General features: G+C 37.7%; 1 protein-coding gene and 1 pseudogene across 1 annotated transcript; one reads left to right on the top strand and one right to left on the bottom strand.

The window, feature by feature from the left end:
* The first annotated feature begins 1,155 nt into the window (after positions 1-1,155).
* LOC132002092 (eukaryotic translation initiation factor 2-alpha kinase 1-like) lies at positions 1,156-5,649 on the top strand (annotated as a pseudogene).
* DR1 (down-regulator of transcription 1) lies at positions 5,339-22,417 on the bottom strand. The gene is made up of 3 exons (XM_059375424.1): positions 22,187-22,417; positions 13,314-13,477; positions 5,339-7,378 (listed from the first exon to the last, which is right to left on the bottom strand). Exons 1-3 carry the CDS (start codon positions 22,404-22,406, stop codon positions 7,235-7,237), a joined length of 528 nt encoding a protein of 175 aa, XP_059231407.1. The 5' UTR covers positions 22,407-22,417; the 3' UTR covers positions 5,339-7,234.
* Between the last annotated feature and the right edge of the window lie 2,270 nt (positions 22,418-24,687).

Here is a 24,687-nt window from a genome sequence, read left to right as displayed (position 1 = left end):
TACATATTAAAATAGTGCCCTTTTATAAGCCTTTGGAAAACTGACATACATACTAAAACCAAATATATGTATAACCCATGACCTAGCAATTCCATTCCCAGCTATATATTCAACAGAAGTGCATATATACAGTCACCAAAAGACATGTAAAGGAATGTTCTCTACAGCATTATTCATGATAGCCAGGAACTAGAAATTCATCAAATATCAAATTCATCAATGGTAGAATGGAAAACATTTGGATATAATAAAAAATGGTTGAATTAATGAAATACTATTCAGTAATGAGAATAAATGACTACAAACAGATACACTCTGGAGTAATTCTCACTCTAGCAAATTGAATAATGGCCTCCAAAGATATCTAGGATCTAACTAAGGGAACCTGTGAATGTTACCTTATACGGCAAAAGAGGCTTTGCTGGTGTGATTAAATTAAGGGTCTTGAAACGAGATTATCCTGGATCATCCAGGTGGGCCCTAAAGAGAGAGGCAGAGGAGGATTAGACTACAGAAGAAGAGAAGGTGACGAGCAGAGGATTTAACACCAAGTAAGGGCCACAAAAACTACAGGCCACCACTGGAAGCTGAAAAAAGGCAAGGAAACAGATGTTGCCCTCACAACCTTCAGATTCAGATTCAGGAACAAACTCTGCTGATAGCTTGACTTTGGTCTAATAAAAATAGTTTGGGACTTCTGCTCTCCGAGACTATAAGAGAATGAATTTGTGTTAAGTCACTAAGTTTGTGGTAATCTGTTACAGTGGCATCAGAAAACCAGTACACTCACAAATATAACAATGATCAAATAGAAGAGTACACTGCGGGAGGCGGGGGGGGTGCCTGGGTGGCTCAATCAGTTAAGCGTCTGCCTTGGGCTCAGGTCATGATCCCAGGGTCCTGGGATCGAGCCCCACATCAGACTCCCTGCTCAACGGGGTGCCTAGTTCTCCCTCTCCCACTCCCCCTGCTTTTGTTCTCTAATAAATAAAATCTTAAAAAAAAAAAAAAAAAAAAGGACACTGGGGTGCTGAGTGAGGTGGCATGGATTGACGTGCAGGCAGGGCTGCAGTCTGTGATGCTGGGCGGGCAGCTCCAGGGCCCAGGAGCGTGAGGCAGAGGGTGAAAGAGCAGGGTCTGCCTGTGGCACCCATCATGGACTTCCTGGCCCAGGGCTGGGACTTCATGTATGACAGAGAGGCACCCAGAATGCTGGCAGCCCTTTCCTTTCCCCCATCTACCTTAATTCCTGAGGAGACTGGGCAGCAGCAAGGTTCATCCTCTGAGTGAATTGGGCTGGATCTGGGTTCAGTGCTGAGATGGGAAAGGGGCAGCAGGAGGGCTGTCTGGAATCTGATGTTCCAGCAGAACTCCAGGTGTTAAAATGACCCTATGACAGGGATGCCTGGGTGGCTCAGTTGGTTAAGCAGCTGCCTTCAGCTCAGGTCATGATCCCAGCGTCCTGGGATCGAGTCCCACATCGGGCTCCTTGCTCCGCAGGGAGCCTGCTTCTCCCTCTGACTCTGCCTTCCACTCTGTCTGCCTATGCTCGCTCTCGCTCACTCGCTCTCTGACAAATAAATAAATAAAATCTTAAAAAAAAAAAATGACCCTATGACAGTTGACTTTGCCTTTTGCAGTTGCAAACCAATTACTGCTTGTGCTTTGCTGAAACACTTGAGCCATGTGCATGAATCTACTTTGTTCAAGGTAGATGTTTAAATTGCTTTTTCAGACCTTTATCAAAATGGAGCTGCTGGCAATATCCACAATAGCTAAACTACGGAAAGAACCTAGATGTCCAACAACATCCATGAACGGATAAAGAAGATGTGGTATATATACAATGGAATACTATGCAGCCATCAGAAGAAATGAAATCTTGCCATTTGTGACATGGATGGAACTAGAGGGTATTATGCTGAGCGAAGTAAGTCAATCAAAGAAAGAAAATTATCATATGATCTTCCTGATATGAAGAATTTGGGAGGCAACATGGGGGGTTTGGGGGGTAGGGAAGGAAAAAATGAAACAAGATGGGATCGGGAGGGAGACAAACCATAAGAACTCTTAATCTCACAAAACAAACTGAGGGTTGCTGGGGGTAGGGGTTGGGGAGAGGGTTGGTTGGGTTATGGACATTGGGGAGGGTATGTGCTATGGTGAGTGCTGTGAAGTTCGTAAACCTGGTGATTCACAGACCTGTACCGCTGGGGCTAATAATACATTATATGTTAATAAAAAATAAATTTTTTTTTAAAAAAATGGAGCTGCTGGGGCGCCTGGGTAGCTCAGTCCATTAAGTGGCTGTCTTCGGCTCAGGTCACAATCCCAGGGTTCTGGGATTGAGTCCTGCACTGGGCTCCCTGCTGGGCGGAGACCCTAGTTTTCCCTCTCCCTCTGTCTGCCTCTCTACTTGTGCTATTTCTCTGTCAAATAAATAAAATCTAAAAAAAAAAAAAAAAAAAAAAATCAAGCTGCTGTTTTCTTTCACTTGTAGTGATGAGTTTAGCTCACAAAAGAACTATTCTTTTTTTTTAAGATTTTAGTTTTTGAGCACCTGCATAGCTCAGTTGAGTATCACTCTTGATTTCCCCACAGGTAGTGTTCTCTGCTCATCAGATGGCGCCCCATGGTGTTGAGGTCTATGCTCAGCAGGGACTCTGCTTCTCTCCCCCCCTCTCTCCCCCTACTCCCACTTGTGTGCTCTCTCTCGTTTTCTAAAATAAATAAATAAATCTTAAAAAAAAATATTTCAAAGTAATCTCTACACCCAAAATGAGGCCTAAACTCACAACTCTAAGATCAAGAGTCACATGCTCTACTGACTCAGCCAGCCAGGTGCCCCAAGCTATTGCTCACTTGTGAGGATCCTTGTGAGGATAATTCACACATCTAGAACATCAGATCAAGGGAAGTAGCTTTGAAGAACAAACTTCACGATACTTAAATGAATCACAACAGCTTGCCACCTTAGAAAAAGGAGGCTATAAAAGAGTATACAAGATCAGGAATAAATTAGATGGTATTTTGAAATTTTAAAAATCCTGATTAAGGGTGCAACTAAACAGATTGCATGAAGGTACTACAGAGAGTGAAGGTGTTGGCAGGTCTTTGATATCCTAATATCGTAGGGCTATCATAATGCTTGAATAGAACATGCACGTGTGGCGTGAATGCAAGAATTTCTGTTCAGCTGCCATCTCTGGAATTGAGCCCCAACCAGGATGACAAAAATCAACATACTGTTAAAAATGATTAAAGTAACTGCTCATCCATTATCCTCACCAAATTTACCTTAGAAAAAGAAAAATCCTTAGGAAAACCTGGCATCGAAAATCAGACTGACAGATTGATGAACTATATCAACAATTTAGTCACAAAGATGTCAGTGAATTTGAACCATTCATTTTATTCCAAGAAAATGGCTTGGGTGATTTGTCTTCCAGATTGTTGAACATCGGCTGCCACTTAGGCATGACTGCGACTTAGAAGAGAATTTCACATCCATCGAGGAATCTTCTCAAGAAAACTTAAAACTTAGTTGGGGCAGACATGCACCTGATGGTGTGTTGCCTGATGTTGCGCATCCAGATCCAGTTGTGGGACACTCTGTGGGACTGGATAGCTGAGAGAAACTAGCAGGGCCAGGAGTGTGGGGACCAATCTGCATGTCCTTACGTTATGACCAGTGTTGCAATAAAAATCTTTCAAGAATTGGAGGAAGGTATATTTTATATTCATAACATGAGAATAGTACGCAGTTATCCAAAGCCCAGAAATATTTTTCTCATGGCCCTGATCAGCAAATAAAAATAGACTGATTTGGCCTGCAGAGACATCACACAGAACACCAGACTGGATCAACAGACATGGCAAGAGAAAACCCATGCATACTTCCAGAGCAGGTACTAGTCTGTACCCCTTAACCTGAAGTTAGAAGGAACTGAGTGTGACACCATGTCAGATATGTATAGCTTTGGTGTGATCCTATTAGAGCTATTTAAGCTATTTGTTTGGAACAAAAACAGACCAAGTACAAGTTTTAACAGGTTTAAGAACTGGTCAGATACTTGAATCCCTCAGTAAAACAAAAGTCAAGTGTATCCAGCACTTAACCAGAAAGAATGCAACTCAGACTGCTCTGTTCAGCTGATGTAAATTCAGAATTTTGTAAATTCTGGAAATGTTAATCTCACCCTACAAAGATACTAGAACAAGAAAAAGAAATTGAAGAACTGAAGAAACAGCTAAGACTCCTTTCTCAGGACAAAAGGGTTAAAGATGACATGGAAGATGGGAATGAGCCTGTCTAGCCTTAATTAGGCTCTATAAATGTGAAAGTGGTCTTAAACTCTTTAAGCTAGTCAACTGGAATGTAAATTTTCAATTTTTATTAGGGTATACAGAGTATAACACTTTTTTAAAAAAGATTTTATTTATTTATGACAGAGAGAGATAGCAAGAGAGGGAACACAAGCATGGGGAGCTGAAGAGGGAGAAGCAGCTCCCTGCTGAGCAAAGAGCTATGGGGCTTGATCTTAGGATGCCAGGATCATGACCTGAGCCAAAGGCAAAGGCTTAATGACTGAGCCACCCAGGCACCTCAACACTTTTCTTTAGTTAGCCCGTACAAGACTTAAAGTGAAGATGTAAAAGTTTTTTTAAAAAAGTATATTATTTATGATTGCATTTATACAAAATAAAAGACAAAACCAATCAATGGTTTTAGAAAACAGAACAGGAGTTACTTCTGGGGAGAAAGAAGGCAGTGTTAAAACAGGAGCAAGAGGGGCTTCTGGGGTGTTCATACCCCAGATCTGATCTGAGGGCCAGTGATAGGATTATGTTTAATTTGTCAAAACACTCACTTATATACTCTTCTGTATGTATGGTATATGCAGTTTTAAGAAAAATTGGTAACTTTTCAACATTTATCAGTCTGACAGTCTACTGAAAAAGACAGATATGTATTCAAGGAAATGGGGAAAATATTTACTAAACAATAACTTTATTTCTCAAGAACCCTAAAGATTTTTCTCTCCACAAGATTTTAAAAATCTCAACGGACAGTATAATGACTTTTAAAATGTTAAAAAATAAGCTAAAAATAAAACGCTGCTTAATTAGCTTTGTTATGCCTAGATCCTAGAACTGTAAATTACAGAAGTACAAGTAAAACCACATTTTCTGAAATAACAATAAACAAAGGAGAAAGTCAGGTACTATATATCAAATGATCAAAATATTTTCTGGGCCTAAGATTCTTGAAACTAGTAAAAATGTTAATAATAGACATCTGCTGCTAATCTGTGTAGACTATTAAATGTAAAAACAATTTATAAAACACATCAGAATTTTATTGCTTGAAGAATACAGCATATGAAATCACAAGAATGTCAAAATGAAAAGTCACTGGGCTTCAAACATATAATACATTATCAGATGCAGTAAAATATTAATTAACCTGAACTCTGCATCAGGGAAAAAAAAGTGTGGAAAAATATCTAAGTTGTTTACTTAAGAAAAGGATAATCTTAAAATACAAAGTATAAGGATGTTACAGTACAAATTAGAAAAGCCAACACTTATTAACTTATTATTTCTTAGACTAGACTACCTTTGGTACTTAAACTTTTAAAAAAACAACCCCTTCTATCTTGTCCAAAGCACTTCATGAATACAGTAGCAACTTCAACTTAAAACATCCAGCAAAATCAACCTTTTCATGGCATGGAGGAAGTGTATTTAATAAATGTATGCTAATATTTCATTTTTTCCAAAACTGCAAAATAAGGTCATTAAGAAATCTAATACTTATAAACTTTACTTATTTAGCTCTTCAATTAAAATTGGAATCCCAGCAGCCACAATTTATCCTTGGACCTGTTGAATATATAAAATTTAAATGATTTGGTAAATGACATAGGAATTTAGATTACTTTATACTATCTTAAGTGGCTTTTCCATTCTGTTTCCAAAATACAAATAATATGCCATTTCTTCAACTCACTGGATTCCTATAAAAATCACTACCATACTTTATTTATTGGAACCAAAGTAAAGCTTCTCCCTTTTAATGAGTAGGTTGAAATTACTTGTGTTTCATATAGGGCTGATCAGTTATGACATGCTTTCTTAAACAAAATAAAGCCAATCATTTTTAAAGCTATCACTCAATTATGATGGAGACAATGATGCCATTTCAAAAGGAAGCATTGGACACTCTAGGCCATCTAGTCAAGAAAATGTAAAAGTAACGCTACAAACAATAAGTAAACTATAACTACAAGTTAAATTACAAAAAAAAATCCCTCTTTTACAGTAAGCATGCTTATTAACTTTCATTTCTTCCCGCAGCAAAGGTTGGAATATTCATGAATCTCCATTAAGCAATTGTTTTACAAGGTCCAATAAACATGGATGGACTAAGCAAGTAATACTATTAACAATTATTGGAGTGAAATAGTAAGAATCATGAGAATCCTCAAAATTGGGCAGTCTCTGAAATGTAAATAGCATAGCTCAAGATGAATTATGCCATAATAAAACTGTAGTTTTTACCTCTACATAAAACAAAAACAAAATCAAAAACATAACCCACTGAATTTATACAACTATTGAACATACTCCTTCCTAGTTTTTGAATGTTTTGAGATTTTTTTAAACAAGTATATTTATCTGAGCATATATATTTACTGCCTATATATATATATATATATATATACTCATTTTAAAAGACAAAAAATTCAGATACTACAAAACTGAACTCTTTGTTTTTTCACCAACCTGATCTAACATCTACTGCATCATACAACTCCCTCCCCCCAATAATTTAAAATTCCCAATTTTTAGTTTAGTTAAAAGGGCAGAGGAAATGCAAATGCAGATTTAGAGTTTCTGTATGTATAAATTTCACTGCATTTTATAAACCTGACGTTTTCTGTAACACTGTTTATTGATCAAATGAAGGACTCACTGCTATCTAAAATTTCATAAACACCATTAAAAATTCAAAATTGATATTATACTGAACCTTAAATTTTCAATAGTTCAAAGAGACAGTTTTTACATGAATAGCACACAATAGATGAAACTTAACAACAGACATCCCTAGAATACCAATGGCAAGTCCACCAAAATGCATACAAAATTACAGAGAAGCATTTCTTTCACTGTTTTCTTGTGCAGGGAGAAACATTTATAGAGGAAATAGAAACTCAGCTGGTAAATTTCAGATATCATCGTCATCTTCTTCATCCTGAGAAGATCCTGCCTGGTTAGACGCACTAGCTGTGGCAGCAAGCTGTGCTTGTTGAGCAGCTTGCTGCATCTGAAGCCATTCCTGCTGGGCCAATTCTGCTTGCTGCTGTCTAGCCTAAACACCAAAAACATAAAAACAAGTAATATATATTTTTTAAAACTCACAACATATACACTCTGGTTAAATATAAAGTAAGCCAATTACAAACATAATCATCAAATTTGGATTATTTTCCAAACACTCTGTAATTGTTATACATCTGGAAAACATGAACTACATAAGAAAATATAGATGACTGCCTCTCTGTCAAACAAGGACATTTTGCAATACTTGGTTCTTTCATAGACAGTCCCCTTTATGCCACATAATTTTATGACCTTTGGCTCAACTGAAGTGGAAAATGCTGGTAGAAAAATCACAATGTCCTCTCTTTGGTTCCTTTCTCTGCTTCTCATTCATTTTGTTTCACTTGATTCTTCTATCCTCTCAACTTACAAATAACATGTAAACAACTTTTCAATCTAAAAATTATTTCTGTGGCTTAAAAGTGTCTAGTATAGTATCTCTAACTCTTAAGGAGTACTATACATGAATGCAATAGCTAACTTGATGTTTAAGGGGTTTGTTTGGTTTTGTTTTTTTAAGTATTTATTTATTTGAGGCACTCAAGCTGGGGGAAGAGCAGAGGGAGAGGGATAAGTAGACTCTGTCCAGAGCACAGAGCTGACCAGGGTCTCTAACAACCCTGAGATCATGACCTGAGCCAAAATCAAGAGCTGGATACTTAACCGATCGAGCCACTCAGGCAAGCCGATGTTTGTTTCTCTCACAGTTCCCTACTCAATACATACATTTATCTTCTGTCCCCATCTCCATAAATATACACACACGTACACCCTTCTCACACACACTAGAGAAAAGGCACTTATCCAGGACTGAATTTACGTGAGAAAGTTAAAATCCATTCATCTGATATATATCCCCCCAACAACCATCACAGAATTTTTAGAAACCAGGGCACCTGGCTGGCTCAATCAGTACAGCATGCAACTCTTTATCTTGGGATCGGGAGTTCAAGCCCCACACTGGGCATGGAGACTACTTTGAATAAATAAATAGATAGATAGATAGAGAGAGAGATAAAAAATAAATAAATAAAAGCTTTATATTCTAAAGCTTTATTCTTAGTAATTTTATTTTATTTTTTAAGATTTTATTTATTTATTTGAGAGAGAGACACACAGTGAGAGAGGGAACACAAGCAGGGGGAGTGGGAGAGGGAGCAGCAGGCTTCCTGCTGAGCAGGGAACCCGATGTGGGGCTCAATCCTAGAACCCTGGGATCATGACCTGAGCCGAAGGCAGACACTTAACTGACTGAGCCATCCAGGTGCCCCTATTCTTAATAATCTTAGAAACTAAGATACAAACATACACATTACACACACTGTTGGCAACAGCTAAAGCTCTTTCCCAACTTAATTTCATCCACTCACAGAAAAATCCCAAAAGAGGAAAAAAATGAATGTGTTCTTGAAAGGATCATATAATTTCCCATTGGTTTCTACCAAAACAATGCTGTTTCTCCTTCTCTGCCTTTTCTCAAAATTGTTCCTTAAGCCTGGCTCATATCTTCCACCTTCCTTTATGCATGGCCAATTTCTAGTTATCATTTCAAATAGAAATTGGTCTTTCTTGATCCATCTAGGTAATATTGTATATTCTATTTCATATGCTATAATTCTCTACGCATTCCTATACCTATCTACTCTATTCTTTAATTATCTGAGCACATTATCCTTTTTCTACACTAGACTTGAGAGTAGACACTATTTTCATACTCTTTGTTGCATTACCAACATATAGGTCTCCACTATTTTTTGAATGAATATTTGGTGGGGAAATGCTAATACTCAGGATAACTCTAACATTAAGATTTTACCGTGTACATTCCTAACTTTTCTTAATAATCTGTCATGAATTTATAATCTAAACATTTCTAAAGGAGAATTCTAATCAGGCCATTATTATACTTAAAAAAAAATCATTTGTTATACCAATTAAGTCCAATTTCTCAACCCAGAGTTCAAGGTCCTCAAAATTACTGCCTGCCCCAACCTATCTTCAAAATCAACTTTTGTAATATATACTTGGTACTCCAAGAAAACTTAGAACATAAAATATTTCCCAGATATACCATACCCTCCCATTTTCACTACCTTAACTCATGCTGATATTCATTCTATTTGAAATTTCATAATTTTCACCTACCAAAATTTCACTCTTCCTTCAACTCAAACTGAAATACTATTTTATCCATTCAGTATTTTCCTGATTCCTAACTGTATCATTCAGAATCTAATCAAGATAGAAGTCACACTAGTTAGGGGAATAGAGAGAAGGAAATATAAAGGACTGTTAACTAAGTATAAAGCTGTTAACTACATCATTGAAAAGGCAAGAAAGGAACACTAAGACATCATGCGACTGGTAACTACCAAAACCAGCCACCATCCCTAACACTGGGGCAACAAAGGAAGAGGCTGGAATTTTTAAAACTCAGAAGCTTAAAGGAACAATCCATGGAACTGAAACTTAGACCTTTGACGAAGGGGAATAGATTGACTGCTAAAAGCATCTCTGAGCTTCGCAGAGTGCCTCAAGGTTTGAGACCGACATCCCTGAAGAAGAGAATGAATGTTTAGGCTGGCTCTGTAACAATTAAAGAACTGGATCCAGTTCCTGCTACAGGGGAAAAAAAAAACCCCAAAAATGATGCAGCCAGAATGAAGAAGCACTAGTAAGTTATTCAGTTTGAAGCCAACAGGAAGTAAAAGAAAGGAGTTTAAGTGCTGCCTTCTCCTTCAGCCTGGCAATCTCCCTCCAGAACCCCCTACTGGCAGCAGAGTACGTAATGAAGTCTGCAAGAAAAGCAGAAATTCGGTTTGCAAAGTACTAGGCCTGGTCACAAATCAAATCATAGAAAGGTGGGTTTCAGCCCAAGAAAACTGTTTAGCAACTGGCACATGATGTTTTTTCTTTTTAAAACTTTAAACATAATTATGTTTATAAAAATACACTCATATTGGGTAACAGAATGCAATAAATATAACTTACTCTAATTAATTTGGACCAAAACCTTAGGGTTTTTTTTTTTAAGATTTTATTTGAAATCTTAAAAATCTTATTTATCAAATCTTATTTATTTGAGAGAGAGAGAGCACGAGAGAGCATGGGCAGGGGAGAGGGGCAGAGGGGAAGCCGACTCTCCACTAGGCAGGGAGCCTGATGCAAGACTCAATCCCAGGAACCCTGGGATCATGACCAGAGCTGAAGACAAATGCTTATTTGACTGAGGCACCCAGGCACCCCAAAACCTTAGTATTATAGTTTGGGATTCAAGGATTAATAAAAGGATTTGCAATTTGGTTTATTTCTCACCTACTACAAGTGTATATAAAAGATTCTACATCAAATGCTACAACAAAACACTGTAATGTTTCAATGCCAGTTTACGAAGTTCAATCACTAATGGATATTGAAAAGGGTGGGGAGAGCCTATGTACACATGTGAAGATGTAAAAGCTATCCAAATTTTTTAAGATTTTATTTACTTATTTTTCAGAGAGAGAGACTATAAGCAGAGGGAGTGACAGGCAGTGGGAGAAGCAGGCTTTCTGCTGAGCAGGGAGCCCGATGTGGGTTGATCCCAGGACAACCTAAGACAAAGGCAGACACTTAACCGACTGAGCCACCCTGGAGTCCCAAAAGCTATCTAATTTAGTTAATATTGCATGTGGATCACGAATCTACATAAATCAAGATTCAGATAATTTCTTGAATGTGAATTAACACTATTAGCTCAGTTCATCTGCTGAGGTCAACAAGAAAACCACACTAGCTGTTTTTCCGAGTTATGCAAAAAAGAAAATTTTCTTCCCCAGCTTTTCAGTCCAGAACTGTTATTATACTACAGGTAAGGTATTCCTTCCATTGTCAACATTCATAAGGAGACTTGTGATGAAGTCGGCTTGGGTTTAAATTTGTATTAGCATTCACATACAAAATAACTGGCACACTCTTACACCGCCAAAATCTAATGTGAGGTCTCTGTACTTGGGATCTTTTTATACCTTCTTCATGAAACAGTCAGCCTCATATTATAGTTGTTAGTGTACCTATATACCTGTCCTACAAGACAAAAACTTTCTTTGTTTAGAAAATCAGATATTCTCATTACCACTTTCATCCATTTTTATTTAATAAGTATGGAAAATAGTTATTCTAACACCCAGGCATATTTATTTTTACAGCAGGAGTACCTGGAGGGTAAAACAGACTAAGAGTGCTTCATGAAAAACATTTTAAGAGTTCATAATGGGGCACCTTGATGGCTTGGCCAGCCAGTTAAGCATTTGCCTTTTTGGCTCAGGTCATGATCCCAGGGTCCTGGGATGGAGTTCCACATTAGGCTCCGTGCTCAGCAGGAAGTCTGCTTCTCCCTCTCCCTCTGCCCCTTCCCCCACTTGCATTCTTTCTTTCTCATGCACACTCTCTCTCAAATAAATCAACAAATAAATAAAACCTTAAAAAAAAAGAGTTCATAAGAAAATTATAGGGTAAACCAAATATTTGAATTTAATAAACTTAGGAATACCTACTCTGTGCCTCAATCAACTATAAATAGGTATAATTTCATAGCACAGGAAAAAAAACACACAAATAATCTCAGGTCTCTACACAGGTTTAATTGCAAAAGGCGCTGATCTCATAGTTTATTCAGTGATCTGCAAAGACATGTACTGGTTACAATTAAAATTTAACTGACTTTTAAGTACCAAGGCCCCATATTAGCAACCGTACTTTGCTGTCTGTAAATTAAAACATTTCCATGCCTTTAAAATCTTTGTTGACTGATAAATTTTATTTATATTCATTTTCACAAATTAAAATTTTCAGTGGTACTTTTTCTAATTTTTTTTCCCTCTTGCCTCTTATTCAATGTACCCCAAGTATTTTTTTTTTTTTCTAAAACAGGAGTGTGAAAGAGAGTAGGTGTCTACTTCCAAATTCACTTCTTCCTTTGGAGAGTTTCACTATGTTTAAAGAATCTCACTCCCAAATACTAAAATGATTCATTTATACTTTACAGTTAACCTTAATTTCAGTATACTAATGGTTCCCCCTTTCCAAATACTTGTTGCCAGCAGGTGGAAGACAGCTTCAAATGAGGTTGCTATTGTTTTAGTATTTAAAATAAAGTCTAAAAAATGAAATGAAATGAAACTGATGAAAAAGGTACTATATTTACTTAACAGTTCCTTCCATATTTTGGACTGAATTGTTTTGTGCTTTGGGGAAGAAGTACTAGACAGGTGCTATAATTTTCTCTCTCTGATGATCTTCTCACAAGAGCAAAGAAATACTAAGGGATCATGACTCCATAGATGAGGGCAAGAAAGAAGGGAAATAAGGAAGAGGAAAAAACAGAAGTCAAGGATAGAAAAGTAAAGACAGATTTGGCAGATTTCTTTTATTCTTCTTTTTGACCTGGAAAGAATAAGCATATTTCACTGAAAAGTTCCAAAATAAAGTTAAGCAGACAAAATGGTGGCTACAACATTAGCATGTTAATGAAGAAAGAGCAAGTTTTGGAGTCAGAAGACATGAGTTTTGAATTTAGACTCCAACACTTCCTAACTATATGAACTTACTTATTTTATTTATTTAACTCAATCCTTTCCAGTAAACTACGTTTCAGAATAGCAAGAACCATGTCCCTTTTGTATACTATTATAAGCCTAGCATTTAGCACGAGGTTTGGTAAGTAGTGAGGACTTCAGTAATTATACGTAGAACAAATGAATGTACAACTTCATGCAAGTTTCTCCATCTCTGAATCTGTTTCTTAATGTGTAAATGTGTAAATGTGTAAATTTAAGCCTCTGGTATGTATGTTGATTTTAGGAAATGATTTCAGAAACCAGTAAGATTTCTGTTAGCAAATAGGGTAGGACTCAGGAGAAAATAATTTAAAATGCATTACTTACTTTTGCAAATAACTCTTGTTGCTGTCTTAATAATTCTTCTTCAGGAATGCCAAGGTTTTCCAAACGAGAACTGGCCTTTCTTCTTTTCAATGCTACAGTCTTGCATTCTTGTAAGACTTCCTTTACTTCACTGATATAAGAGCCAAAGCCCAAACTTTCTAGTGCTAGGGAAATGAAAATAGGAAAACATGAAAGAGTGATGAAATTTAGTCTTTTTCCCATCTACAGAACATTAATTTTTGTTAATGTTAATGTAACATTAACTTTTTGTGGGTTTTTTTTGGTGGGGGGGAGCGGGTAGCTTTCTCTTAATAATTTTACCTATTTTATAGTTGCACAGCAACTAGCTAAATGGCTAAATCTATTTTATCAACTTTAATATTAAACTGCAAATTAGACAAAATTTGAGGAACATTTATCAGCATAGGCCATTTACTTTTTCTTTTCTTTCTAATTTATTTATTTATTAAAAGATTTTTATTTATTTGACAGATCACAAGTAGGCAGAGAGGCAGGCAGAAAGAGAGAGGAGGAAGCAGGTTCCCCACTGAGCAGAGAGCCCGATGCGGGGCTCGATCCCAGGACCCTGGGATCATGACCTGAGCCGAAGGCAGAGGCTTTAACCCACTGAGCCACTCAGGTGCCCCTCTTTCTAATTTTTTAAAAACCAAAACACTTTCTATGAAAAAAAAGTCCAACGTAAGAACATGTGCTTTTAGTAAGAAAACCTTTTTCCTACACCACTCACAGTAAATCAAACATTATTAACTCAGTCACTTTGTCAAAGAATACAAAAAAGGGAAATAATTGGAATCTATTTGTTAATAACATATTTTGTGCCATTTGGCTTAGAAAAAGTAGGCTGGTAACACATGTACTAAGTTTTAGTAGGATAGGATGAAAGAATAGATAAGTTCTTTTGTACAATATATCAACAGAAAACTATTTTTAGCAAAAACACTCAAACTGCCAAGTTTAAGAAATCCTGGTGGAAATAACTTATGAAATTCAGTATTTATATTCAGCCAACAAGTTTCCCTTGAAAATAAAACTTAACAGGAAGCACTATAAAAACATTTCAAGTGATGTGGTAGAAAATCAGGATAAAGGAAAACTGTAAAGATAGAAGCATTAACAAAAAATTCTCATTTTTTCACATTTAGAAAGAAAATTTTACAATAATGCACTTTCTAAATGCCTTCTGTAATCACAACAAAGCATTAAGTTTCCTTTTGGTTTAGAGTAATTAAAGTTATATTTTATAGTTTTCTATCTGTTGATAAGTGGCCCAAAGGCACTTCCGTTCTCTGACCCAATGATGAAATATAGGTAGTGAAAAACATAGCACATGAACTTAAAATTAGTTCATCAGTTCTTGTAGTTTTTCAACAATTATGATGTTGTAAACCAGAGTGACCTCAGTAAAGATACCCTGAATTCTAACATCAGGGATTTGCTTTTCAGGGAGGATACCAAATACAACTCTATGAACACGCATTCCCTCCTGTGTAAGCTGTGGTTTTAAAGACATTTTGAAATGATAAATAACTTTAATTACTTCAGATATTAAGCTGTTTGTATCAATCTTCTTTAGAAATAATCTGATGCCAAATAGCATAGTACTATTATTTGAATTTTAATTATATTAACTTATTGAACCTCTTTGCCCCCCCCAAAAAAAACTTCAGTAATGCATTACTCTGAGTTCTGTATATCAAAGTCACCACCACATAATTCTTGACCTCAAAGAGCTTGGGGTATAGCAAAAAATTAAGTGAGGGATTAGGCAACTTGCATTTTTCACCTGAATTGACAGACGGATTATTGTCAGTGATAGAAGCCAAAGTTTTTTCTTTATTCTCTTTTTAAAAATTAATTAATTTATTTATTTGACAGAGAGAGATCACAAGTAGGCAGAGAGGCAGGCAGAGAGATTGAGAGGAAAGGAAGCAGGCTCCCTACTGAGCAGAGAGCCAGATACGGGGCTTGTACCCAGGATCCTGGGATTCATGACCTGAGCGGAAGGCAGAGGCCTTAACCCACTGAGCCACCCAGGCACCCTATTCTCTTTTTTAAAGGCATGAACGTAATAGTATATTTTCAGTAATACTGGCTGGAGACAATACCAAAAGAAACCAAAAATGGCTTATGATTTCCTCTCATATTCTGAAGAAAGGCTTATATCCTAAGTAGCCCCATCTTTATTTCTACCATTAAGTCCATACATACTTATGCTAAATCTGACAGCTCAGTGTTTCCCAGCAGACCTCAGTTTCCCACTTTCATACTGATGGTAATGCATTCATGGCTCAAATCAAGTTTGCCTGATCCTCCTAAACAGAATTAATCTCGCTGTAAAATCAGACAGATATCTTAGAATTAGAAATTTGGTTGTCAATATATTCATATAATCTTGGATATGTTTTCCTTCTTTGAGAGTAGCATCTATTTAATACCTTCCTAAAACATATGTATTACAGTGGTTATACATGCAGACTCTAGGCCCTAAGGCTACCAGAGACTGATCCCAGCTCTGCCTCTTACCAGCTGTGTGACCCTAGATAAGTTCCTTCACCTGTGCCTCTAAAACAAGAACAGTACCCATATCTCATCAGATCAGGTTACTGTGAAGAATAAATGAATTAATATAAAAAAAGAGCCTAGAACAAAGGATGCCTCATATTATTATATTTTTATTATTTTTGGATTGTGAGATCAACAAGTAATCTAAGGCATTTAACAGTTTATAGCACATAAGATTTGCTTAACCACTTGGACTATATATTATTCATCTTTTTTTTTCTTACATTTAAAAGAGTGCTCTACCAAAAAAAAAATTAATTAAAAAAATAAGAGTGCCCTGATAAGTGTACAAGACACAATTATATTTAGAGATATGCATTATTACACTAAATTCAAGTTGAATGAATATATTCATAATATAAAATATTAAATTTATAAAATTAATAAATATAATGAAGATAACTCTTCAAAATATCATAAATTACTATACTAGACATCAAAAAAATCCAATCCAAACTATGTTTAGCCATGGATGGCTTGAGTTAAAAATTAAAAAGAAAACAAAGAACTCACCTTTAAAAACATCTAAGGTTGAGAGCACTGCCTTCAAAAAATTTTCGAGTGAATCCAAGGTTAATATTAATATTATTCAAAGAGCTTCCATATACAAATCTATACTCTCAACAAAATGGCTCAAAAGGAAGAGCCAGAACTTTAATTTCAAAAACTACATTGACTTTAATCCAAATTTTAAATACATTTTGGCTAACAGATAGCCATAAGTGGTTATAGTATCTTCTAAACAAGGAGATATTTTACATCATTTGTTACCACGTAGTAATAATCATTCCTATTTTAAACAAAAGAGAATCTTAAAGGATAAGGGAAATGACTCATAAGCAGGGCCATTATCTGCAGTGGTGCAGGTTATTCAGTGAACTATAGTACCATATCTAAGGAGGGCCATTCCTACTGTAAACATGGATTTGTATGTTTATTATGGCAGTTTTCTGGCAGATGGTAATAAAGGTTTTTAAGGAAAAAGTGCCTTTTTCTAGTTTGTATAAAGAGACTTAATGGACTGTTATGGCCCTAGCTCTAGGGATATCAGAGTAAAACCCAGAAAAGAAAAATTAAAAAAAAAAAAAGTGGTTAAAACACATACATCGCTTGCTCCTTAGAGGTCTGTCTGCTATCCTCTGCCATGTATTTTAAAATTACACCCAGAAAAGAGTATGGTATATTAGGGGAAAAAATACTTGGTACATTTCCAATCTGAAAGACAGATGTTAAGATAACCACGTTAAAAAAAAAAAAAAGGTAAAACTTCCACCCAGCAACAGTAATTCTAACAGTCTTTTCTTATTTTATAAAAAAGTGATAAAATCTTATAAAATTTTATTATAAGACTTTGTGTGACTTACTTTGTACTTCACATGTATAATGCAAGTTTTTCATTAAAAAATTAAAATACACAAAATAGCATTCTCAAATTTCTCTATTTTCTTTTGTTTATATGTTAAAGGAAGGGGGGGTGATGTAGTTCATTCAAATATATTAAGAGGATAATATAGGCCAAAGTGACTTCTTGGCTCATTAGCCTGGCAAAGTTTTCTGAAGACCCTTAACTACGTCCTCTATGGATCACTATTCCTGGGAATCTGGGATAATAATGAGACTGATGGCAGAGCAGGAACCAAATATCATCCATCTTTTTTTTTTTTTTAAGATTTTATTTATTTATTTGACAGAGAAAGAGATTACAAGTAGGCAGAGAGGCAGGCGGCGGTGGGGGGGGCGGGGGGGCAGGGGAAGCAGCCTCCCCGCTAAGCAGGGAACCCGATGCGGGGCTCGATCCCAGGACCCTGAGATCATGACCTGAGCCGAAGACATAGGCTTAACCCACCGAGCTACCCAGGTGCCCCTCATCTTTCTATCCTTAGCAGTACCTGATACAGTGCCAAGTACTTAGTAGCATTCAGAAGTAATTGTTGGGGGGCACTTGGGTGGCTCAGTGGGTTAAAGCCTCCACTTTCAGCTCAGGTCATGATCCCAGGGTCCTGGGATCGAGCCCCGCATCGGGCTCTCCGCTCAGCAGGGAGCCTGTTTCCACCTCTCTATCTGTCTGCCTCCCTGCCTTCTTGTGATCTCTGCGTCAAATAAATAAAAAGTAATTAAAAAAAAAAAAGTAATTGTTGGGTGGCAGAAGGAAAATAAAAACAAAGATTTATCAGTTTTATGGAAAATAATAAAATCCTAACTTGAAAAGAACTTAATTATGTGATAAATGGTACAATGCCACATACAATGTGTCCCTTTGGAAAAAATATGAGTATGCATGATTATTTAGGTAATACTGTATTATTCTCATTCCCATTATTATTACAACTTCTCTGCAATCACTCAGATTCTCTGATTTAAAAACTACTTCACACCCACTTTCTAAAATAGATTGTGGTTTAGGCTTTAGAGCAAATCCACTCAAACTGTGGTCCACACACTTGTGCTAGAATTGCTTATAATGATCTGCAATGGGTTAAATATGAAAACCAAAGTAAGCATTTTGGAACATTCACAGCAAAACTAACTATGTGGGGTGATGAATGTGTTAGCCAACCTTAGTGTGGCATCATTTCACAATTTATACATATATCAAATCATTATGTTGTGTACCTTAACCTTACACAATATTATGTCAATTATATCTCAATAAAGCTGGGGAAAAAAAAGAACCTTCATACTAAATTGACAGTAATTTTATGTCTATTGAATCTAACAACAAAAATTGAACTTTTACTTATGTCTTTTTTAAATTTTGTTTTCTAGTGATCCATTTTTATTGTGTTTTCGAAAGTACCAGTGTGAGAGGGATTGGATTTTTAAAAATCCTTCAACATAGATAGCTTGGAGCAACTCAATTGCTGAAAACGCAGATCTTCAGAGACTTTTTCAAACTTCCACTACTTTCAATTACTATTGTTATAAATGGTGGTGGGGGGGTAGAATTTAGCAGGAGATTAAAAATGCAAAAAAATAGTATCACTTAAAATATCCTTACTTACCCTTTGGCTTAACAAATGGTATCATGCTGTAAGGTTAAATGTAACAGACTTCCAGCTTTATGTTTCAATCAGTACCACTATACATTTAAAAAATTATTTATTACAGCATATCATGTAAGATTCTCAACCTCAACTGATTCTCAATAACTGCAAGTAATACCTGAAACAATTAGGTATTATTCATAAATAAATGGGGAACCTTTTAACATATTTGCAGAAGCCCAAAGACTTCCCAGTGTAGAACTTGCCATTCTTAACTCTCAATGTCAGTTTTTTCCATAATACAACAAACTATGCTAAAATTCATTTAAAAATATGTTTTCACAGGGGTGCCTGAGTGGCTCAGTTGGTTAAGCATCTGACTCTCCATTTTGGCTCAGGTCATGATATCAAGCCCCACAATGGGGCCTGTCCCCTCCCCTGCACTCTCTCTCTCTAAAATAAATACACTTAAAAAAAAAAAAAGAATATGTGTTCACAGAAACCAGCAATGAAATAAAAGGAACACCTTTTGTAGCTTAGAACCCCTCTGTGTATCTGTGATCTTCAATACCGAGTCCACTTTCTTAAAATAAGCTGTTTAACATTCAGAAGTTTTTTTAAAAATTTAAGTATTTCAAAGATTTTCTGGCAATAAAATTATTTCTACTTTAGTAACTTGTATTCTACAGAACTACCTCAAATGCTTAATTTGCTCTGACAAGGTAAAGTAGCAAGTGAAAAAGTGACATGTCCCGAAGCAAAATCTAGTTCATTAAATTTATTACTAGAAAATCTGAACGTCAACATGTGAGATCATACAACTTTAAATATATATTATTATTCCACTTGGATCTACCCTACAAACTAAAATAATCAATGCTTACAGAAAAGCATAAAAATGTCATAGTTACCATGATTTCACAAACTTTCCAGAATTATTCTGTAAAAACACATTCTATTTTTTATTTTTATTTATTTTATTGTATTTATTTATTTGACAGAGAACACACGTAGGCAGAGAGGCAGGCAGAAAGAGAGAGATGGGGAAGCAGACTCCCTGCTGAGCAGACAGCACAATGCAGGGATGCAGGGCTCCATCCCAGGACCCTGGGATCATGACCTGAGCCGAAGACAGAGGCTTTAACCCACTGAGCCACCCATGTACCCCTAAAAACACATTTTAAATACCTAAAAAAATACACTCCTTAAGGATTTTTTAAAAATGTAACCACTCAAGACAAAAATTCTTTAAAATGATTAAGCAATGTGAGATTAATGAAAGATTATAATGTATAAATTTTATTCCCCTAACTGGAGAGAATTGGGGCAACAGCAATGTTACCAAGAAAACTTTAATTTATAACAGTGTAACAGGTCAATGGATGATTTATTTTTCCCCCAATGAATGACTTTTTAAAAATTATTCAATCATCCTCAGTACACAAAGGAAAATGCTTTCACTGGAACTTTCTGACTCACACCTTAAACTGAATTTAGCATATTCCAAAGTTGAGCTATTTAGCATACTACATGCTACAGCTGTTGCATTTTTTATTCCACCATGTCAATCAGAAATCTAAATATACCCCTAGAAAAGAACAAACTCCCCAAGAAGACAGAGTGTAATGTGTTATCAGATTTTTGGAATGATCCCCACTTCTATGTTGTAAACAAATGTTAGGCAAGTACTTAGGAAATCTTACGGAATTTTCATTAGAAAGGCAGTGTTGATAAAAGATTCTTTTTCTTTTTAATGAGTTGTAAAGGGAAATTGTAGCTATCTGTGTTGGATAATCTTATGAAAGCCTTATGACAATTGTACATACAAGGTAAAAATAGAACACTAGAGAAAAAAATAAAGAACTTGACTTTCATTGTACTTCCCAGAGTATACAGCATACCAAACAGGAAGAAAAAAATACTAGCTTTAAAATCAAATATGGCTTTTCCTAGAGACTTTTTTCCTTCCTCATATACTGAAATGGAAATAGCAGAGTGTACTTAAGTCTATCTTGCACACATCATTAAGGACCAAAAAATGAATCATTTCATTCTTGTCAATATTGACAGTGAACTACTGGACATGGCAAATACGAGCAGATGTGTTCTCACTTCAGAATAACAGTTAAGTCACCTCTAAAAAGTTAAATTATAAAAAATAAAATAGTAGCCTGCCTACTAAAATAATTAAAATTAATCATGATTTTTTGGCTTCAAAAGCAATCAAGGAATTGTTAGAATTTTATAAAAGGCAAATTATCCCCTCAAATTGAATACAACTTTTTCATAAAGAGTATTTGCAAGTGGTTTCAAAACATTAGGACTAGTAAATATGTCTCCCTGTGCCTGAAACAAACCATAAGAATGTGGTCCCCCAAATCCCTACCAGTGGACTAATTCCTTTCAAGATCAGAAACAGTTGAAACTTTCAGAAATGCTGTTCAATAAAAGCTTAAGCATATACATCTAAATAGCAATGGCAGCAGGAAAGGACAGGGAAATGTTCCATGAAAAAACAATCTCTTACAACCTTCCAATCCAAGTATTAAAAATTTATCTCCATAGAGCAAAGCAAAAGAAAAACAAAGAAAGAAAGAGAGGAAAAAAAGAAGGAAAGAAGGAAGAAGAAACGATAAAGATAATTCTTCCTTTTCTTACAGAAGAGAACTGGAGAGTTTTATTAACTTGATGAATGGCAGAACCATTGATCATTTTTAAAGCAGAAAATAAACTATCTCTATTCAACATCACCAAACTTTCCAACGTTGAACACATTCATGTTCCAAATTGTTTTACTCATGTGTGAAAATTTCTCTCTTCCTCTACACTGGTAAAAAGGTCAGGTGGGGAAAGGGTGCTGCCTCCACTCATGCTTGAAGTTCCTGTCTGAATTTTCACTTTCCAAGGGAGAAGTCTGGGTTCCTCTTCCAGATGCCATGATCGAGGTTCCCTGGGCAGACAACTTCTCAGTTGTCATGCCTCGGTTCAACTTTAGGCAGGCAAAATTCTTGTTGCTTCAGCTTACCTGGCCGTAAACTGAGACGGCAGCTAATACTTTATCTTTGGAGGAAGTGAGCGGACCTAAGCGCTTGCCATCCTTACTGGTAGTCGCTGGATGGAAAGCACCACCACGATAATACGACACAGGAGTTTCTCAAGGGACCCGCTGCTTCCATGCCCGCGTGGCTTTTTCGTCTGCCAGTACTTATCCGGGGAGAGGAATGAAGGCTTTGACATGAACGGGTCACGCGACCAGCAGGCTGTCCCCAGTTCTCATTTAAACAAAACCCCACACCTACCACTTACCTTGTATGACGTGCTCGGGTGAAATGGTCTTCTTTTCTGATTTGTTGCAAATCTCATTGGCTTCAGAAGATATAAGGTGAATGAATTCAGTGCAGCAGTTCACCACCAGCTCCCGGGCATCGTTGGCCACCCGGACGTTGGGCAGAGTCTCTTTGATCATCTTATTGATAGCAGCTCTAGGTATAGTGAGATCATCATCGTTGCCAGAGGAGGAAGCCATCGTATCTCCCTCTCGCGCGCGCCCCGACTTTTAAAAAACTCCCCAGCTCTGGTCCACTGTTCCGCGAAGATTTTTCCAAGGCAGCCCTCAAAAGTGTGATCCCAGGAGCGCGAAAAGAGGGTGCAGAAAATGAAGGGGGTTGGGGGGGGGGGAGGAGCCGGTTCGCGAGGGTGGGAAACACCCGTGTGAGAGATTTAGGCGAAATTGGGAAGGAGGTCGGGGGGCTGGGGATTGCGGGGACAGCACTGCCCAGGTCGGAGAGGAGAAAGCAAAGGTGGTCCGGAAATTTGAGCACTGGGGAACCACCTTCGTGTCTCCTCAGAGGAGCGGGCGCTGTCGCCTAACCGGTCCCCAACTGCGCTGGAGCAGAGGCAAGGTCCAGGGGCACTGGCCTCACCGCGGTACCGGGCGGACACTCAGCGGGCTTGGCTCTAAAGAGCCGGAGCCCTCGCTGCCGCCGCCGCCAGCAGCCGCTGCCGCCGCCTCTGCCAAACCATCCTTCAGACACCCGCGCCGCCGCCTCACAACATGTCGGCCGCGGCCGCTGCTGGAACCGAGACGGCCTCCTGGGAACGAATACTGACAGAGCCGGGCACAACGGGAGCGACAGTAGCGGCCGCCGTGGCCGTTTGCCCGAACGCAGATCGTGGAAGTCGAAGCCGCGGCAACGGTGGTCCCTCCAGAGGCCAAGGAAGAAGGTTTGCTGGAAGCCTCTCCCGACACACTTTGCGCTACCGGAAGCCTCACCCCCCCCCTTATTCCCCCTCCCCGCCCCTTGCAGACCGACTTCCGGGTGTGGCTGCAGCCCTTCCCCCACCAGCCCCGGCGAGATCGGTCGGTCTTCGCTGCCAGCAGCTTCCGCTTGCTGCCGTCTCGGCACGCGCCTTAGAATCCCAACCTTTTTACTGGGACCGCAGCCCGGCGAGCGCGCGCCTCGTGGTACCGGAGATTCGCTTAGCACGCGCTTGCTCTCCGGCTGCGGCGCCAGACGGGATGGGGCGTGGGTGGGTCACCTCTACCATCTCTGCCAGCTGAGGCCTCAAAACCTCCTCCCAGCCTTGTTTGAGGACACGGGAGCACTGAATTTCGTCGGAGGAACTCTGTTTGCTATCTCTTAAGGAGGGATTGGGATTGAAAGAAAGAGGCCTGGGTTCAGGAATGAGATGGGGGAAAGCAGAACGTTGTGTGCTTAACCCCATCGTCCGGAAGAAAGGCTTTGGATATCTGATTGACGTTGTTCGGATCAAAGCTCTTTATGGTCCTTTACCCGTTTCCTTGTGTTATGTGAAATGAAACAGAGAAGTGACCTGCTAATAACTAAGGGAGAAACTAGAAGTAAGATCTAACGCAGTGGAAATGAGTGGCATGCAATGAGCCACGTTTAAGAGGTTCCAACCCAACCGTTTTTCATGATGTAGTGCACGTTGGCTTCTGGAAAGGCTGTTTCCGAAAAAGTAGTTTAAAGTATCAAGCAGCTCTGGGGCACCTGGGTGGCTCAGTGGTTTAAGCCTCTGCCTTCGGCTCAGGTCATGATCTCCGGGTCCTGGAATCGAGCCCCACATCGGGCTCTCTGCTCAGCGGGGAGCCTGCTTCTCCCTCTCTCTGCCTGCTTCTCTGCCTACTTGTGATCTCTCTCTATCAAATAAATAAATAAAAATCTTAAAAAAAAAAAAAAAGTATCAAGCAGCTCTTCTCTTTGCTTCTCTCCGGGGTGGCTTGTAGTATATGTCAAGGTCTTTGAAGAATTTGCCATACTGTCATTTGGAAGGAGAGGCTATGTTGTAAATAGTGGGGCGTTGCAATTTCTAAAAGTTAAAAGATCCCATTTAAGTCACTAGGGGCACTTTATTTATTTATTTATTTATTTATTTATTTATATTACTTTGGAACTTTTAGATACGTTCTTGATATATTAGACAGCAACTGGTTTGTTTGAAATGTTGCCTTAAAACGTTTTATTTCCTTCTAAGAGCTAGATGTGGCACCTGGAGATCTTAGTTAACTACACTTTTTTTATTTAGCGATTTTTCCAGTACACTTGTGGTTTCTGTAATTCGTAAAGTACTGATGCTTGTTTTTCGGTGATACTATGTTTAGGCAAAACAAAATTTCCTTGATAAAACCGTATTTTTAAATGTTTTCAAAATAGGAATGTGAAACTTTTGGCTCAGATGTTGGCACTTCATGAAGTGTTTTTATTAAGTCAGTTTACTTTCCATTTAAACACTCATATTGTCTAAATTTATCTTGGCCTTACCAAGTGTATTAGTCTGAAAAACCT

Source organism: Mustela nigripes, chromosome 14 (assembly GCF_022355385.1).
Source record: "Mustela nigripes isolate SB6536 chromosome 14, MUSNIG.SB6536, whole genome shotgun sequence".
Lineage (NCBI taxonomy): Eukaryota > Metazoa > Chordata > Mammalia > Carnivora > Mustelidae > Mustela > Mustela nigripes.
This window is presented reverse-complemented; position numbering and strand designations above follow the sequence as displayed.